At 42.7% G+C, this 18,243-nt stretch overlaps 3 protein-coding genes across 5 annotated transcripts; 1 reads left to right on the top strand and 2 right to left on the bottom strand.

Moving 5' to 3' along the window:
* Positions 1 to 2,848: 2,848 nt before the first annotated feature.
* LOC144706287 (transcription factor GAMYB-like) lies at positions 2,849 to 6,462 on the bottom strand. Of its 3 annotated transcripts, none has more exons than XM_078579165.1 (4): positions 5,741 to 6,462; positions 4,446 to 4,817; positions 3,471 to 4,281; positions 2,849 to 3,247 (listed from the first exon to the last, which is right to left on the bottom strand). In XM_078579165.1, exons 2-4 carry the CDS (start codon positions 4,812 to 4,814, stop codon positions 3,042 to 3,044), a joined length of 1,386 nt encoding a protein of 461 aa, XP_078435291.1. In that variant the 5' UTR covers positions 4,815 to 4,817; positions 5,741 to 6,462; the 3' UTR covers positions 2,849 to 3,041. The 3 variants fall into 3 exon arrangements, with proteins under 3 accessions (XP_078435291.1, XP_078435290.1, XP_078435289.1); XM_078579164.1 differs by lacking the exon at positions 5,741 to 6,462 and adding an exon at positions 5,391 to 5,717 and having other exon boundaries at positions 2,849 to 3,223; XM_078579163.1 differs by lacking the exon at positions 5,741 to 6,462 and adding an exon at positions 5,391 to 5,712.
* A 17-nt stretch (positions 6,463 to 6,479) lies between these two features.
* LOC144706285 (pentatricopeptide repeat-containing protein At1g18485-like) lies at positions 6,480 to 9,735 on the top strand. The gene has a single exon (XM_078579161.1). It carries the CDS (start codon positions 7,258 to 7,260, stop codon positions 9,598 to 9,600), a length of 2,343 nt encoding a protein of 780 aa, XP_078435287.1. The 5' UTR covers positions 6,480 to 7,257; the 3' UTR covers positions 9,601 to 9,735.
* A 15-nt stretch (positions 9,736 to 9,750) lies between these two features.
* LOC144706286 (pentatricopeptide repeat-containing protein At1g11290, chloroplastic-like) lies at positions 9,751 to 11,971 on the bottom strand. Its single transcript, XM_078579162.1, has 2 exons — positions 10,953 to 11,971; positions 9,751 to 10,877 (listed from the first exon to the last, which is right to left on the bottom strand). The coding sequence occupies exons 1-2, from the start codon at positions 11,479 to 11,481 to the stop codon at positions 9,850 to 9,852; spliced, it is 1,557 nt and encodes a 518-aa protein (XP_078435288.1). The 5' UTR covers positions 11,482 to 11,971; the 3' UTR covers positions 9,751 to 9,849.
* Positions 11,972 to 18,243: the final 6,272 nt, after the last annotated feature.

Below are 18,243 nucleotides of genomic sequence, written 5' to 3'. Positions count from 1 at the left end.
ATTTAAGAACATTTTTCATGCGAATAACTTTAAGCAGAGGAACCGCACAGAATTCTTGGAACCCTAATTTTAGGTTCGTAGTAGCCTCTCACTTTAAGAGTGCTATTACTCACACCCTCACCCATGCATTTGTGGTCCATTTTAAACAAGTGGGCACACTAAAAGTCAGCACAAGGGATAAAAGCATGAGTAATAAACTACCAAGCGACTTTGCCATGGAATCATTGACAATCTACCTTTTCTAATGTGTCAATGACTTTTTCCTGATATCAAACACGTCAAGTTTAAGATATGAATCTGCTCTCGTATATGATACGATGAAGGACGGAAACCCTGGAATATTGTAGTTAACCAATTAACATGGTATTAATAAATCAGATCTATTGTCTCAGTCTTATATTGTACTATGGATGGCATACTCTTTCTTATATAGAGTACCCACTTGAAGAAAGATGATAAATAGTAGAAAATCTTAATGTTTGGAAGATAAGAAATTCTAATGCAGACTGAACCTGCTACCCCTTTGTCAAAGTTTCCTTCTGATATAAACCAAAGCACATTATAAGACATTCTATAAACTTCTGTATTAGATTGGCAGATAAATGAATGAACAAATGCATTTCAAATTTGGTTACGTGGATACAAAGGCAGTTAAAAGGACATTAGCTGGTGAATAGATTGATTGATTGGTAGGTTCCTAAAGAGGGGTCGGTCTTACACATTATGAGACAGAGAGAAGAGATAGTGGGTATTTAACGGAGAGAGAGAGAGAGAGAGAGAGAGAGAGAGAGAGAATGAGAGCGAGAGAGAGAGAGGGGAAAAAGAAGAAAGGGAAGAGAGAAGATAAGGACGTAGAGAGATATAGAAAAAGGAGGGAAGATCAGGGTGTAGAGAGAGAGAGAAGAAGAAGAAGAAGAAGAAAAAGGGGAAGGAAGATAAGGGTGTAGAGAGAGAGAATGAAATGAGAGAGAGGGAGAAACAGAGAGGAAAAGAAAGCTAGAGAGAGAGGGGAGAGAAGAGAGATTAGAGAGAAAGAGGAAGAAAAAAGAAGGGGAAGAGGGAAGATAAGCGTGTAGCGATAGAAAGAGGGAAAGAAAGCGAGAGAGAGAGAGAGAGAGAGGGAACGTGAGAGAGATAGAGATAGAAATGGACAGAGAGAGAGAGTGAAGATGAAGAAGAAGAAAAAGAAAGGGAAGAGGGAAGATAAGGGTGTAGAGAGAGAGGAAAAGAAAGCGAGAGAGAGGGAAAAAGAGAGAGATAAAGATAGACATCTAGATATCTATATATATTATGTATATACAAGTGTAGAGAGAGAGAAGAAGAAGAAGAAAAAGAAGAAGAAAAGAAGGCGAATAGGGACGATAATGGTGTAGAGAGAGAGAAAGAAAAAAAGAAAGAAAGAAAGAAAGAAGAAAAAGAAGGGGAAGAGGGAAGATAAGGGTATAGAGAGCGAGGGAAAGAAAGAGAGAAGGATGGAACAGGAGAGAGAAAGAGGGAGAGAAAGAAGAGAAGGGGAAGAGAGAAGATTATATTTAGAGATGGAGAGAGAGAGAAGGGAAGAGGGAAGATTATGTTTAGAGATGGAGAGAGAGAAAGAGAGGGGAGGAGGGAAGATAAGGGCGTAGAGAGAGAGGGAAATATTTTGCAAAAATTACTTGTTTTTTTTAATCAATAACGTGTTCTTCTGCCAATTAAGACATTTTTTTCAAATTAAGGCAGGGCGGTATTCCAAGGGGAATGATCACAATATGTGAATAAAGATCTCCATCAACGCGATTCTTTCGATATACAAATTCTTCTGGGGGGGATCATTAGGAAGTAGACCGTGAATTTTATTTATCAATACTATTTCTATGTAATTCTGGTCATATGCAGAAAGAGAGAGGGAAGGAAAGCGAGAAAGAGAAAGAGAGCGAACAGGAGAGAATAGAAAGAGATAGAGAGAGAGGAGGGTGTAGAGAGGGAGAGGGAAAGAAAGCAAGAGAGAGAACGAGAGGGAACAGAAGAGAATAGAAAGAGATAGAGAGAAATAGAGAGAGATGAGGGTGTGGAGGGGAAGGAAAAGAAAGATAGAGAGAGAGAGGGAGCAGAAGAGAATAGAAAGAGATTGAAAGAGATGAGGGTGTGAAGAGGGAGAGGGAAAGAAAGCGAGATAGAGAGAGAGAGAGGGAACAGAAGAGAATAGAAAGAGATAGAAAGAGATGAGGGTGTGAAGAGGGAGAGGGAAAGAAAGCGAGATAGAGAGAGAGAGGGGGAACAGAAGAGAATAGAAAGAGATGAGGGTGTGAAGAGAGAGAGAGAGAGAGAGAGAACAGGAGACAGTAGAAAGAGATAAAAAGAGATGAGAGTGTGAAGAGGGAGAGGAAAAGAAAGCGAGAGAGAGCGAGAGGGAACAGGAGAGAATAGAAAGAGATAGAGGGAGATAAGGGTGTAGAGAGAGAGAGGGAACAGGAGAGAATAGAAAGAGATGGAGAGAGATAAGGGTGTAGAGAGAGAGAGAGAGAGAAAGAGAGAAGAAAAGAAAGGGAAGAGGGAGGATAAGGTGTAGAGAGAGAGAGGGAAAAGGAGAGAGATAGAGAGAGAAAGAGAGAAGAAGAAAAGAAGGGGAAGAGGGAAGATAAGGGGTAAAAGGGCATAAAGTGAGAGAGAACTTGGTAAAGATAGAGAGAGAAAGAATGAAGAAAAGGAGAAGAGGGAAGATAAGGGTAGAGAAATGGAGATACAGAGAGAATTTGATGGGGAAGATAAGGGGTAGAGAAATAGAGATAGAGAGAGAATTTGATGGGGAAGAGGGAAAATGAGAGAGAGAGAGAGGAGTGAGAGAGAGAGGGATGACTTACTCAAATCCTTAACAGTCAATGCAAGTAATGCTCGCTTATTACCACAGAATACTATTTTACATCCAAGACCACCAAAGACGGATACCAAGCGAAAGCAGAGACCAAGTCCAGAAGCACCAACCATGACGCCAAACACAAAGGGAAAATGTCAAAGCCTGCCCCCATTAGAAGACCATAGTTCGTAAGCGGCCCGAGATATCTTCAGCACGGACCTCGGTCCTCGGGTAGCGGGAGGCTCGTGTCCTCCAAAAAGTCGAGAATATTCATCGATGCGTAGTCCTCTGCGCCACTATCGCCACCACCACCACACCAGACCATGGCAAGCAGTCGATCTCCATCACATGTATCATTCTCCGTTTCATCTCCCATAGCCTCGTGATTGACTGCACCATGATCAGAATTTGATTCTGGATTCCAAGGAATGTTACAAAGTCAATTCAGATTCCCAATCAGGCGAAGACGAAAGTTCCAACATAATTCAGATTCAGATCCAAGTGATCGCCCACAGCATTATTAAAAATTTCAGCTCAAAAGAATCAACAAAAAGGGAATGAAACCTATACATGGACAAGGAATGAATGGCAAGAAATGAATGACAAAAAAAAGGGGGAATAATTACGAAAAACTCACCCGTTGACTTTTTCCCAGATGAAAGTTCATCCACCGAAGTGACAGAGCCGGCCAAAGGCGAGATCGGGCCACCAAAGGCACCAGGGTCTGGGCCACTGACTACGTAATCCATCTCGGATAATAGGGTCTTTCTGTCAAGAAAGAGAGAACCCAAGAGACCGTCGTTGTAAGACGAGACGCAGTCAGAAGCCGCCGAAACCGTCTGGGGAGAATCGACGAAGCCATCCGCTGCCTCGACGGACGGCGTAGAAGGGCCAGGCCAGTCACCAAGACAAGTCTCTGTATATTGGAGTGAAGGGAGCTCCAGCTTTGCAGGTACGGGTAGTGCCTGAAAGGTAGAGTAGTCGACCATTGAAGACAAAGGGACGGCAGCAAGGCCGCCGCTGCAGTCCCATGAAAATGAGCCGTAGGTTCTTTCTGAATGAGGAAACTGGCCGAGAAGGGGCGGCCTGAAAGCGTTGTGACTGTCCAAATACGGAAGTAGACCATCAGAATCTTGGAGAGGCTTGAAGCCATCCGCTGCTGCAGATATCAAGTTGTTGGTTTGAAACCCCACATCCTGGCACAGCAAGCTTTCAAAGGACATCTCAGATAACTGAGAGTACGATAATTGGCCGGCAAAGGGTTTGAATTCCTCAACTATAGGGCTGCTAAACTCGTTCATTTGCTGTCGTAGGGGCAGAACTTCCTGCTTATTGCCCAGCTGAGAATCGGTGACGTAGTCAGGGTAAACGGGTTGACCACACCTTGCAAGCCTCTTCGCTCGAGTGTTCCAAAAGTTTTTAATCTCGTTGTCTGTTCTTCCCGGGAGCTGCAAGCGCAAAATCTAGCGACTTAATGGAGCGCACCAATTTGAAAATTCAAGAAAAAACATGCATGGCGCAAGAAAATTAGTGTTTGGCTGTTTTTTCCAATTTTTTTTTTGTCTCCCAAAAGAATTAGATAACAATGGAAGTAGTAAAAGAAATGACTTACATGTGTAGCCATTCTGGCCCATTTATTACCCATTTGCGCATGAAGTCGAATAATCAGATTTTCTTCCTCATCAGAGAAAGCGCATTTCTTTAAATTCGGTCTAAGATGATTGGTCCAGCGTAACCGGCAACTCTTGCCGCAGCGAAGAAGCCCAGAGTGCTTTTGGACGGCATTCCAGTTTCCCTCACCGTGCTTCTTAACGTACTCCTTCAAAAGGTCATCTTCAGCACTTGTCCAAGGCCCCTTCTTCAGACCAATTTTTCCTCTTGAAATTGAACTCCTAGAGTTGCCTTCATCCATGCATTGTGAAGCAGATCTACGTTTGAAACTCATACTGACACTATCACTATCCGTTGACGTGTGACTCATTTCCTGCGATGACGATGAATTTTTCATTTTAACAGTGTGATGACAGAGAAATTCGCCACTAGGTTAAGTAAAAACAAATTGATGGATTGAAAAAATTTTAAAAAATTACTTCCCCACGTAAGAAACTAAAGGTGAGAGGATGTTTTTGAAAAAAAGAATAGCATTTCAGGCATATTGAACAGGAAATGAACTGGGGAATCCTCAGAAAGTTCCACAGTTGTCTAGGCTGTTCATATAATTTTATCTTTCAAGAAGGAACTGCTGGAGAGGAAAGCAAAGCACAGTGGGGTACAATCGATACAGGATGCCGATTCAATCCAAAATCAATTTCACAATGTAGAAATAAAGAATTACAACTCGGCAATTGTTTACGACCCATCTCGAAATTACCATGACTGTTCCTCTCCAACGATTATAAGTTCTTGTAAAAGACAATGATAAAGAACTAGATCGCACATAATATGCAACGATTATCGGAGCAAGAAAAAAAGGTAGTTGTGGTCGTCACAGAAAGAAGTATCTGAATCCAAAACCCAAAAAAAAATCGTTGAGGAATCAAGATAACGCAAAACGAACAATTGAAGATCCACCGAGGCAAGAAGACGACAAAAGCCGCGGAATCGTAACCGTATTTCCATCAGCACTATAGCCAAAACGAACAGAATCATTGATCCCGACTCCAAGAAAATCAAAATACCCACTCGGATCGCGCACAACCATCACAAAACAACTCTCGAAAAGCAAGAAATCAAAGCCACATGAAAGAAACCGCACTAATATCAACCAGAACCCAATTATATCACTACAGCAGTGTCACATCAGGCAAGCAAACAGGCATTACCAGAAAAGATCACTCTAGTAACAGTAATGACAAGCAGCACCGACAGAAAGGGCGACACAGAATTATAAAAAAAACTACTACTCACCAAGAAACGAGCAATTGCGGCGGTAAAAGAAATTGAGAACTTGTAGACGAGCTGGCGAGTTGCGAGGAACCCTAATTCGGATTCCGATCCTCACCGCAAGAACCCAAGAACCTGAAACTTGGCGATCAGACCGCGAATATAGGGAGGTATAGCGAGATCAAATACCTTCCCTCTCAATCCTCTCTCTAAATCTCTCTCTCTCTCTATAAATCTCCCTCTCTCTCGCTCTAAATTCTCTCTCTTCTCTCTCCTCGAGAGGAAGAGAGAGAGAACTCCTCTTCACTACTCCCTATCTTCCGCGCCTAATTTCTACAGTTTTCAGTTTTTCCTCTCGCGGATAAATAACACCGAATTTAAACATTTTCCTAAAACGGCATTAACCGGTAATCTTCGCCGAATGATTAGATTAATTACGCCGGCATGTCTTGAAGGGGATATATAATAAGTGTGGGGGTTTGGAAGTGTTTTTGAGTTGGAGTCAGGGTTTTCGTGTAAAAACGTCAGTGGGGGTTCACACGGGCGGCGTGAGAGTCTCGTCCGTACGCTTGGGGAGGGAAAGATGGATGGACCGCCGTCCGATGAAGAGGAAGACGAGCTTTCAATCTCAGCCGTTGATATCTCCACGCTGTCGTAAACTTTTTTTGATATTTTTGTTTTCAAAAAGGATATTTACGCTGAGCGAGAATTAGAGAATATAAATACCGTTTTTGCGAACAGATCTTCCCCAATTCGTCGGAAGTTGCACGAGGAAATCTTCGAAACAGTGCCGTTGTCGCTGTTGTTGTTCAGATCGAAGAAGCTTGATTTCGGAAAGTGATGTGTGTGATTCCGATGATTTAGGATCTGAATTTTGATTCGTTTTCGGTTAATCAGTTGCTGCTGAAGCGGAAGTCAATCAGTCAACTCAGGTGTCGTATCAAAATCGCGGGAAGTAGCACGAGGATGAAATCCTCGAAACAGTGTCGTTGACTCGTTGTTGTTGTTGTTGTTCAGATCGAAGAAGCTTGATTTCGGAAACTGATGCGAGGACTCCGAATTCCGATGGTTTAGCATCTGAATTTTGATTCGTTTTCGGTTAATCCGTTTCCGATCAAGCGGAGTCAATTGGACAACTCCGTTGCCGTATGAAAATCGCCGGAAGTAGCACGAGGATGAAATCGTCAAAACCGTATTGTTGTTCAGAACGAAGACGCTTGATGTCGAAAACAGATGCGGCGATTTCGGATTTGAATTTTGATTCAGTTTCGGTTAATCCAGTTCCGCTGAAGCGGAAATCAAACGAGTAAACTCCGTTGTCGTATCGAAATCGACGAAATCAGGGCTCCAAGATGCAGGTGATTCATTTTTTGAGATATTTAAGCATAAATACGCATGATCTTTGTAGTATAGTGGCTATAGATCGAGCAGAATTCAATCAAAACTCTACGTTCTGCTCTCCAACCTGTATGAAGAGTGAGAAGCCGAGCAAGCTAGTGGCATGGAGTTCGGTCGAGGTCGCTCCTAACCAGAGTTAGGATATGCATAGAGACTGCAGCTCAGCCCTCTGCGATGCGGTTCTACAATCAGAAACTCTCCGCAAACTCAGGTTAACCCACTGTAGAGCCGCTGTTCTTGGTGTTCTTCGCCTCAACCTTCCCCTCTGCTCCTCCTTAATCTTAACCTACGCCGACTTCAACGATCGGAGCTCAACTCAAGCGTTGTTCGAGGAGAGCCCGCGAAGGGGAGAAGGGGCTTTCTTGTGGAACTCCTTCGTCCGAGCTCTGACAAAGCTCGGGCTCCATGGCGAAGCTTTGAGGACTTACAATCGCATGGTAAGAGAAGGGGTGCGGCCAGACGACAGAACTTTCCCCTTCGTCCTCACCACCTGCTCCAGCAATTGCGCCATTAGCAAAGGAAAGGAGCTTCACGGTTCAGTTGTGAAGACTGGATTTTCTAGCGATGTGTTCGTGGGGAACACCCTTGTCGCCTTTTATGGAGCTTGCTCTCTGGTATCAGATGCAACGCAACTGTTTGATGAAATGCTTGAGAGAGACGTTGTCTCTTGGAATACACTGATATCTTTGCACTGCCATGCCGGGGGCTGCCGAGAGGCGGTGAGGTGCTTCCGAGGGCTGGCGAGGACGACGATGGCGGTGAATTCTGTCAGCGTGGTCAGCGCGCTGTCGGCCTGTTCGGGCATGGAGAACTCCGGGAGAGGAATCCATGGAAGTGCTCTAAAGCTTGGGCTTGATTCTCAGGTTAATGTGGGCAATGTTCTGGTGGACATGTACTCCAGGTGGATGGACTTGGAGTCTTCAGTCAAGGCCTTCAACTGCATGGCAGAGAAGAATGATGTCACCTGGAATGCTCTGATTGGTGGGCTGGTTCATGGGGGGCTTGCGGCGGAGGCTCTGAGGTTGTTCAGAATTATGGTGGGTGCAGGAATTTTGATTAACTCTGTTACTGTCTCCAGCTTTCTTCCTGGGCTGGCTGAGCTGGGGTTTTACTGCATGGGGAGAGAAGTGCATGGGCACTGCGTTAGACGAGGCTGGGACTCCGATCTCTTCGTGGCCAACACTCTGCTAGACATGTACGCCAAGTGCGGCCGCGCTGCGGAAGCAAGCAGTGTTTTCCACACCATGCAGAGGAGAAATGAGGTCTCTTGGAATGCCATGATCGCGAATCTCGCGCAGAACAAGCGGGAGGAGGAAGCCATTGGCCTTGTGAGAGTGATGCATGAGAGTGGAGAAAGACCAAATTCAGTGACTCTGGCTAATGTTCTTCCTGCTTGTGCCCGTGTGTCGGCGTCAAGGCCGGGGAAGGAGATCCATGGCTGGGCTATACGCGCAGGGTTCTCTTCTGATTTATTCATTTCAAATGCCTTGGTGGATGTGTATGCGAAGAGCGGGCGCCTTGGCCTGGCCAGATCTGTGTTTGATGTTTCACAGAAGGATAAAGTGACTTACAATGCCATGATCATGGGCTTGTCGAGGAGTCCACAGTTTCATCAAGCTCTGGATCTTTTTGTGGAAATGGGCCAAGTGGGCCTGGACTATGACGCCGTTTCTTTCATGGGAGCTCTGGCGGCTTGCGGAGGCCTGCCCTCTGCCAAGCCAGGGAGGGGGGTGCATGGGCTGGCCATAAGGAGGCAGCTCCATGTTCATCTCTTCGTGGCCAACTCTCTCTTGGATTTGTACACCAAAAGAGGTGATGTTAACACTGCTAGAATAGTTTTTGACGGGATGCAAAGCAAGGACGTGGCATCCTGGAATGCGATGATCTTGGGTTATGGGATGCAGGGGGAGTATGAAACTGCCATAGAGCTCTTCGATCAGATGGAGGAGGATAGTGTGGCATATGATGGTGTTTCCTATGTGGCAGTCCTCTCAGCTTGCAGTCACTGCAAGCTGGTAGAGAGAGGGAAGAAGTACTTTGACAAAATGTTGGGGACCCGCGAGATAAAGCCCACTGAAATGCATTACTCTTGCATGGTTGACCTTCTAGGCCGAGCTGGGTTGATGGAGGAGGCGGTGGAGTTTGTAAAGGAGCTGCCTTTTCAGCCGGGGTCGGATATCTGGGGAGCTCTGCTTGGGGCTGCTCGGGTTCATGGGGATCTTGAGCTGGGGAGGTGGGCAGCTGAGCATCTGTTCCAACTCAAACCAGGGCATTCTGGGTATTATACACTGCTCTCTAACATGTACGCAGAGGCTGGAAGATGGGACGAAGCGATTGAAGTGAGGAAGAGGATGAAATCAAAGAGGGTGAAGAAGAATCCCGGTTGCAGTTGGGTGGATGCTGGCGGGAGGACTTGTGGGTTTCTTGTGGGTGGTGAGAATTTGGATGGGCTTGGAAGTGGAGATATCTTCCCCTTGGAATTCTAAGGAAAAAATTGACCTTTGTTCCTAGTCATTCATATATCATCTCTCCATACTCCTCTCTATGTATACCCTTCTCTTTATTTCCTCCCATCTCTCTCTGTTTCTTCCTCTTGCTATATATCCTTTTCTCTTGTTGTGTCGGCCTTTTTGAGAGGAAAAAATGAAGAGGCACAGAGTCCCTGACTGTACAACGGTAGTTTGGAGAACTGAGCAGCAGTCTCTTTGCTAATCTTAACTCTCTCTCTTTCTCTCTTATTCTGCAGAAGGGTCAGAAAGAAAGGTGTGGACATTAGGACCGATCTCCACTGAGCTCCACCCGGCTGGCTTGGTCAGTCCCTTGTCTCTCATCAGCTTCCTCACTCTCCCCACCTCTTCCCAGCTCTGTGCACTGGCATAGAGGTTGGAGAGTAGAACGTAGACACCCGGGTCGGCCGGGTTCAGCTGGAAGAGCTTCTCTGCAACGAGTTCGCCGATTTCGATATTTCCATGGACCTTGCAGGCTGCCAGTAGAGCTCCCCAGACCTGAATTGATGGCTCTTCCTTCATTGCAAGAGCTAAATCCATGGCTTCCTGCAGCAAACCGGCTCGGCCTAGGAGATCAATCATGCAGGTGTAGTGTTTAATGCTCGGCGCAATGCCAAATTCTCTGCTCATCTGTTGGAAGTAGCTTCTCCCCTCTTCCAGCCGGCCGCCATGAACACAAGCAGAGAGCACGCCGAGGTAGGAGACCGAATTCGGCCTGACTCCCCCACTGATCATCTCCTGGAACAAGCCGATGGCTTGGTCCGCCAGGCCGTGGGCGCCATACCCAGCAACCATGGCAGTCCAGGAGACCACGCCTTTGCTCGGCATTCCGTCGAAGACCCGCCTCGCTGCGGCGATCTCGCCGGACTTGGCATAGGCGTCCGTGATCGCCGTCGCCGCCACCTCGTCGGAGACGAAGCAGTGCCGAATCAGGTACCCATGGCAGGACTTAACTTGGTGCAGCAACCCGCACCGGCCCACGGCAGGGAGAAGCCCGGCGAAGGTGCTCGTCTCAGGCTTGAAACCCATCTCTTGCATCAACATAAACAACTCCAAAGCCTCCGCCGCCGGGCAATTCTCCGCCACCCACCTTATGATGCAGTTCCAGGCCACTGTATCCTTCTCCTCCATCAGCCAGAAGAGCTTCTTCGCCGCCTCCGTGTCCCCGGCGGCAGCGTACATGTCCACGAGTGCCGTCGCCGCCATCGGCTCCCCGCAGAGCCCGCTCTTCAGTGCCCAGCAATGCAGCCCCTTCCCTGCCCCCCCCCCCCGCAATCAGGTTCTTCAAACACCCCTCTAAGAGTAAAACACAAGAATTATTCGAATTGTACCCAGAGAGAGCTGCCCCGTCTCGGCGCAGGCGGCGAAGGCGGCGGCGGCGACGGCGTGGTCGGCGGTCACGCCGTCGATCCGCATGGCGAGGAAGGCTAGCAGAGCGGCCTCCGGCATTCCGTTGAACGAGTACCCAGCAATGAGGGAGTTCCAAGAGATGGCGTCTCTAACAGGCATTCCGTCGAACACCTTCCGTGCGCAGGAGGGATGGCCGTTCTTCATGTACATGTTCAGTGTGGAAGCGGCGCAGAAGGGGTCGGCGGAGAGGCGGCGCTTGAGAGTGTGGGCGTGAAGCTGCTGTCCGATAGGGAGAAGGGGAGGGGAGGCGCAGGATTTGAAGAGAGGGGGGAAGGTGTGGGGGTGGAGAGAGAGAGAGTGGAGAGAGAGGGAGAGGGAGTTGGGGATGAGATTTGGGGGGGATTTGAGCGGCTGGGCGTGGTTCTGCTCTGCTGAGGTGTGAGAGTTCCGTCGGAATTGGGAACCCGGTTGGGGGATTGAGTTGGGTTTGCCGCAGAGGACTGTTTCCATGGCTGGAGAGAGAAGGAGAGGAGAGAGAGAGAGAGGAGAGACAGGAAGAGAAAGAAAGAGTCAGGAGGGAGTGAGGGATGAAGGGAGAGAGAGAGAGAGAGAGAGAGAGAAGGGAAAGTGTGTGTAGCAGAGAGAGATTAGTTGTTTAAGAGAAAAGGAGAGACTGGGAGAGAAAGAAAGAGTCAGTAGAGAGGGAGAGGGAGAGGGAGGGGGAGAGAGAGAGAGAGAAGGAAAAGTGTGTGTGGGGGAGAGAGTGTGTGTCTGAGAGAAAAGGAGAGACTGGAAAAGAGAAAGAGGCAGGAGAGAGGGGGGGGAGAGATAGAGAGAGAAACAGAGGGAGAGAGAAGGGAAAGTGTGTGTGAGAGAGAGAGAGAGAAGGGAAAGTGTGTGTGTGAGAGAGAGAGAGAGAAGGGAAAGTGTGTGTGTGTGAGAGAGAGAGAGAAGGGAAAGTGTGTGTGTGAGAGAGAGAGAGAGAAGGGAAAGTGTGTGAGAGAGAGAGAGAGAAGGGAAAGTGTGTGTGAGAGAGAGAGAAGGGAAAGTCTGTGGGGGAGAGAGCTTGTGTGTTTAAGAGAGAAAGAGACTGAGAGAGAAAGAAAGAGGTAGGAGAGAGAGAGAGGGAGAGAGACAGATGGAGAAATAGAGATGTAGGATGGAAATCTTTGATGAGGGTGACAATGAGGATGGTGACATCGACGCTAGTGAGATGGCAAAGACGTCAAAAATGGTTGCAGAATGGAGGGAATGTAGCGCAGACGGTTATATGTCATGCGAACCGCCAACAAGTGGCCAAAGGATGGATGATGGTGATGATAGTAAATGTCGAGTGCTGCGCTAGTTACATAAAATCCGCAATGATTAGAGATTGGATGATGTGCTCTCTAGAGACGATCGAAGTGCCAGATAGACACATGAGCCAGCTGTGATTGCAATTATAGCAGATTTGGGGAGCCATGATTGTTGCATAGAAGCCGCAGAGATTGGATGATGCACTCACTATAGGCAAGTGGCGTGATGGTTAGACATGAGCCTGCTGCTGGATGGCAACATTCGGGTGGCTGTCGTGGCATGGTGGGGATAACTACATGCAGTGGTAGTGATCCAGATGCAAGTCCCATGATGAAAGATGAAGATCGTGTCTCCATTCAAATGGACCACTATCTACATCAAGGGAAGGGTCTTTTATATCTTTTCTTGTGCAACTTTTGGAGGAAATTCAGAGGAAAATATACCAAATAGACATTAAAATGCAAGTTATGCAGGCCATTCCCCATAAAATAGGGATAAAGAGAAAGAAAGGGGGAGAGAGAACACGTTGGAGATAGAGATGAGAGAGAGAGAGAGAGTTGTGACGTGAGAGAAACCTAGCTAAATCTTTCAAAATATATTTTTGTTTGTGTTTTGTCATGGATTAAAGAAAATCATCAAGACACTCAAGGTCATAATGAAGTATACTATTGTTGATGAGTAATTCTTTTCTATTATATATGATTCAATAGATGTGATGTTGAGAGTTGTCCCTATTTATTTATGAAACTTTCATGTTTTTTTGTAAAAAATATATTGTCATGCCAAGGATAATCATCAGAGAGGAAAGAAGACTAACAAACAGACTATATTGAATAATTGAAATTGTTTCAATTTTATGATAACTACAAGGATGGAAAACACTTATCAACAGATGTTCAATTAGTAGATAAGATCTTTAGATTGTTGGTTAAGATACTTAAATTACAAATAAGATATCTAAATTTCAGCTCTGATGTTTAAGTTTACAAGTATATGTACATATCAAAAATCAAATTTTAAATTATCATAAAATTTCATTTTTTTCTCTCTCTAAGCTCCATTCCTATCTCTAGTTTCTATAGCTAGAGCTGCATTAGAAAAGCCATCCACTTACCCTTCCAATTTATCATCCCATTTTTCCTGTTTCGAGGACCATCTCTAGACTTGAGCTAAATTTTCTAAAAGTATGGGTTCCTTAAGGGTGATCCATAACTAGATCAGGTCTCATCAACCCATGTGGCGCTGACTATGCCCCAATGTCCTGATAACATGATAAGTGCCCCAGTTATTTTTATGATTTTATTTCCCTTAAATTTATTTATCATGTTATTATGTACGTCAACCAAATATGCATCCATCACTTAAATTTCAGTTTCCCCAAATTATGGATATTTTAAACTAAACATGATCGACTTTTTAAAATTCAAGAAATTTTATTATTACTGAATACTTTATAGTTGGATTTACACAACAAATACAATAATGATAAAATGGCAGTTATTTGTGGGCCAAAATTTTCTGATATTTGATATATTGTGCAAATGGGGTTAAATGGTGCACCTGGGTTTTTAGGATTTTATAAGAAATACCAGAGAATAATGTGGCACAACCTTACCTACCTGTTTAGCCATCAAATAATTCATAAAAGATGTAAGATGCAATTTAGAAGGAGAAGCTTTCAAACTATCAGAAAAAGAGGTATAATTACAAGAAATATAATAGAAAATTACAAATGGGTATTTTAGTATATGCAAATGGGTACACACACATATATATACTCTTTTAAAAAAATTCCTCATCGTGGAACTGGTCTATCAAGTAGCTAGACAGCAGGATAAGATATTCTCTAACATCAAGGTTGTTTAACTTGGATAATGTAATTTTGTGAAGTTTCATTCAATCTCTTATTTTGTTTGCATTGACATTTGCATAATTGCTTGGGAGAGGGAACACAAGTTTCATTGATGTATTTTTGAAAGTATATTGTTTCTTTTCATCCTATTTTTCTTTTTGTTGGAATGAAGTTTTAATATTAAAACATTTTACAAACACTAGAAGTGAAGAAAAGCACTAGGTGATCTCCCATCATTTCTCTTCAGTCATTTTCTGCATTATTTTTCTGTTTTAGTGTTCTATGTGGGGCAGAAGATTTCAGAACCCACATCTAGTAACCTTAGGATCTGTGGTAAAATCTTAGTAGACATAGGAGTTTTGTGGAGAATTTGAAAATATATTCAGGGAAGTGATTCAAATGGTTCCTTGTCCTAATGATGGTAATGGAGGAATAATGTTGAGAGGGCTTTATGATCCAGTTCAAATTAAAATCCAACCAATGGTCCATGGGACTAGAGATACAAATGAGGATATATTCACTCATATACTAAAAGATAAGGCAAGAGATTGTTTCAGAACATTGGAAAAAATGTTTTAGATTCGGAGTGAGATGGATAAATGGATTTTGCTAACAAAATAATTTCAGTTGTAAGGACCAATGCATCTGGAAAAGTGATTAGAGATTTAACCTGGGAAATGATTATTTTAGTGAAGCATCGTAAAGTCACAAAGATCTTATTAAAAAATTCTCTCATTGTGGCATTCCTGATTGGCAGATAATGTATTTTTATGCTTGGCTTAATGATCATGAGATAGGTAGACTATATACTGCAAGTTTGGTTCATTGATAGATAAAACAATTAATGAAGACTGCAGCATTATTGATGAATTGGCAGATAGTTGAGCACATCGTCAGGGATTAAGTCATAACATGAGAGTTTCATGACTATAATGTGGATGGCTGGTTGATGTTAGCATAATAGAACTTAGTGTGGAAAGATAAGGCAATTTGGGTAAGGTAGTGATGGAGCTGACCCAACAATATGAAGAAATGATGGACCAGAGAATGTTATAACAACTTACAGACATGTTCATATTCTCAGCATTACAATCAAAATCATGGAAATTTAGCTTCTCACCCTCACCCCTCTTTTTGTTTCAAATTTTCAAGATTCATCTAATTACATGATGGATCTTCTAGAGAAAATGATAACTAAGGTAAAATGGAGCATTCAGAGTGGCAAAACTGTTGGACGGAGTGCAAATTTCTCAAGAAAACTTTAGAGGTTACAAAAACAAAGGTAAACAGATGAGTTTGGATCCACAAGCCAAAACTCCAGTTGACATTCCAGCACAACCTAATATTAATAGAAAAAGTATTTATTTCATTGATCATGATTTAAGCCTTCAAAACTTGCAGACTGCTTATTAATCATAACCATTTGCTTAAAATTTTGAAGAAAATGAATATCACTATTCCTTTGGTAAATGCTATTCAGAATATTCATGCATACTCAAAGTTTTTGAATAATCTGTGCACTTCATTTAGGGAGCAGAAGATGATTGAATTATCTGAAAGTATTCAATCCATTCTACTGACTCAAATAATTAGGAAGAACATTTATCCATGAGCTCCATTGGTTAAGTGCAAAGTTGGGGCACCGATAGTTTATCCATGAGCTCCAGTAGTTAAGTGCAAAGTTCGATTCGAGGATGAATGTGGATATTATGCCATAATCTAGCTATCATAATTATGATTATTTTTCATAGAATTTCATCTGCCAGGTAGATCCATAGACAACCGTTAGGGAAGCTAGATGATGTTATTGTAAGAGTGGAGGATTGTTATTTTCTTGTTGATTTCATCGTAACTGATCTGAAGGTTATGGAAAATTAGACCTATGTATATATAATGCTTAGTAGACATTTCCTAGAAACCGCCCAATCCACAAATGATTGGTGCAGAGGGAGGATTGCACTCAAGGTTACAAAATTATTGATAACATGCCTTTTGGGTACCTTAATTTGACCATATTTACATGTTTATTTGCATTAAATTAATTATGTATGCCTAAAATGATTAAATCTATTTTTATAATGACTTTCTGAATTTTCTTCATTTTATATATTTTTGGAGATTTTCTGATATCAAAATCTGGAAGAATATAATTTTTTAGTCAGAATATAATTTTTGTGGAATTCTTAACATAAAATTCATATATATCTAATTTTCTAAGTCAAAAAACATATTTATTTATATTTTTTGGGATTTTATTTTATTTAATATGAATTTTAGAACATATTTTAAGTCCTTAATTTGCAACTATAGATCCGGATCGTCCTGGATGGAGATGATGGATGGGATGGGATGAATTTTGTACTGTATAACGTCCAGAATTTTCCCCGGGACAAAGGATGGGACGGTTTTTCGTCAGATGATTAAAAAACTGTCCCGTCCAATATTTTTGGGATGATTTTTCATTGCGTCCGGGGAAAAAACTGTCCCGTCCCTCATCCTGGACAAAAATTTATAATTTAAATAATTTTTTATTTCAATATGTCCCTTTTGAAAGAACCAGGCGAGCTCTAGCTGCTTCCTTCAAAAACGGAAGAAGAAGACATCCCCCTCCCGGTGCAGGATGATCCTCGCCCCCCCTGGATCAACCAGGTCGGTCGCCCTCCGTGCCCATTCTCATTGTCGAAGACCGCTTCTCAATGTCGAGGTATGTGTGATAAGCCTAAAAATGTAAGTAAAATATGTCGTTGTTTGGGCTTTTAGACTTATGCAATAAAATTTATAATTTCCCTTAATCACTAAATATGAATATAGAGCAAGTAAGGAGTAGAACCACAGGGAGGCAACAAATGAGAATTTTTATCCAATTTGAATAAATTAATTCAAGAATGAATTAATTTTGCAATTTATAAATCTTAATTATCCTTAATAATATTCTTTAATTAATCAAAATTAAGTAAAACTTAATTTTGATTGTAATATTTGGGTCAGAAAATTCAAGATAGGAATATTATAATTTTAAGCTCAGATTAATTCAGATTATTAATTTCCCAATTATTATAAATTTTAAAACAATTTTATGAATTAAAATTGGGAATTAAATAATCAAGAAAGAAATTTTTATATTGGAGTTAAAGATAGATGAATTTTCGATTCAAATTTTATTTTTAGGTTTTTTATATATTAAATTAAATTCTATAAAAATCGAAATCTAGAGAGAGAAACTAAACAAATCAACCTAGAGAGAGAAAGTGAAGAAATTGGGGAAAAGATGAAATACAACCCTAAATCAAAAATCTAATGAAGCAGTAATGTTTTAAATTGATGTAGAATTAAGGATAAAAAACCAGATCTTGAATCGGAATCAAAACGAAGTGCTAATCTCATTCAAAACAAACTTCTAAGGCATGTACATTTCGCCCATGCCTTGGCGTTTTAGAATCATTCAAGAAGATGATTGAAATACAAATCAGAGACTGACAAATTTGAGTTCAGAAGCAAGATCTGTCGACTTCAATAATCCCTCCTGTGTCCTTCCTGGCCAATTGCTTGGGAGAGATCATCCAAAAGTGATTTTCGCCCTTTTCCAGACCTCCATTTAAATATCCAACCGTTTGGATTGTAGAGGGGGAAAATACGAACCTACCCTCTAAATTTAGCCCAATCGGACATGTAGATCTCAAGATATCAAGGTTTTAGTGAGAAAACATCTGAGCCGTTGGATTTATTTATCTCTCCTCCAATAAGCTTGGAAATGGCGCGTTTTGATTGGCTAGCATGATTATTTCTCGTTTTCCGCTTTCTCGGATCACGCCCTGACACGCTGTTGTGCGCGTCCTCAGCCCGCAATCATTGGCAAGTGATTTCGTCATTTGAACGGCTAGGAATGCTCCACGTCACCCTGAAATAATAAAAACAAAAGAAAAGGACAAAAGGTCTTTTTTTAAAAAACAAAATATTTTTTTATTCTCTTTGCCGCAATCTTTGACCATTCTTCTCTCTCTCTTCTCTCTTTTATTTTAAATCATAAGCTGCTATTCTTCTCTCTCTTCTCTCTTTAAATATTTTAAATCATAGCCACTTATGTTGACTATTCTTCTCTCTCTCTTCTCTCTTTTATATAATAA

The sequence above is a fragment of the Wolffia australiana genome, chromosome 8 (assembly GCF_029677425.1).
Source record: "Wolffia australiana isolate 7733 chromosome 8, ASM2967742v1".
Taxonomy (NCBI): domain Eukaryota; kingdom Viridiplantae; phylum Streptophyta; class Magnoliopsida; order Alismatales; family Araceae; genus Wolffia; species Wolffia australiana.
This window is presented reverse-complemented; position numbering and strand designations above follow the sequence as displayed.

Coding starts and splice junctions, on each gene's coding strand:
- LOC144706287 (XM_078579163.1), bottom strand. CDS start 5,534: ATGGTTGTGCGCGATCCGAGTGGGTATTTTGATTTTCTTGGAGTCGGG. Junction 4,282..4,445: donor GGGCCAGAATGGCTACACAT/GTAAGTCATTTC, acceptor TTGCGCTTGCAG/CTCCCGGGAAGAACAGACAA. Junction 3,248..3,470: donor ATCTGGGAAAAAGTCAACGG/GTGAGTTTTTCG, acceptor CTTGGAATCCAG/AATCAAATTCTGATCATGGT.
- LOC144706285 (XM_078579161.1), top strand. CDS start 7,258: ATGCATAGAGACTGCAGCTCAGCCCTCTGCGATGCGGTTCTACAATCA.
- LOC144706286 (XM_078579162.1), bottom strand. CDS start 11,481: ATGGAAACAGTCCTCTGCGGCAAACCCAACTCAATCCCCCAACCGGGT. Junction 10,878..10,952: donor GACGGGGCAGCTCTCTCTGG/GTACAATTCGAA, acceptor GGGGGGGGGCAG/GGAAGGGGCTGCATTGCTGG.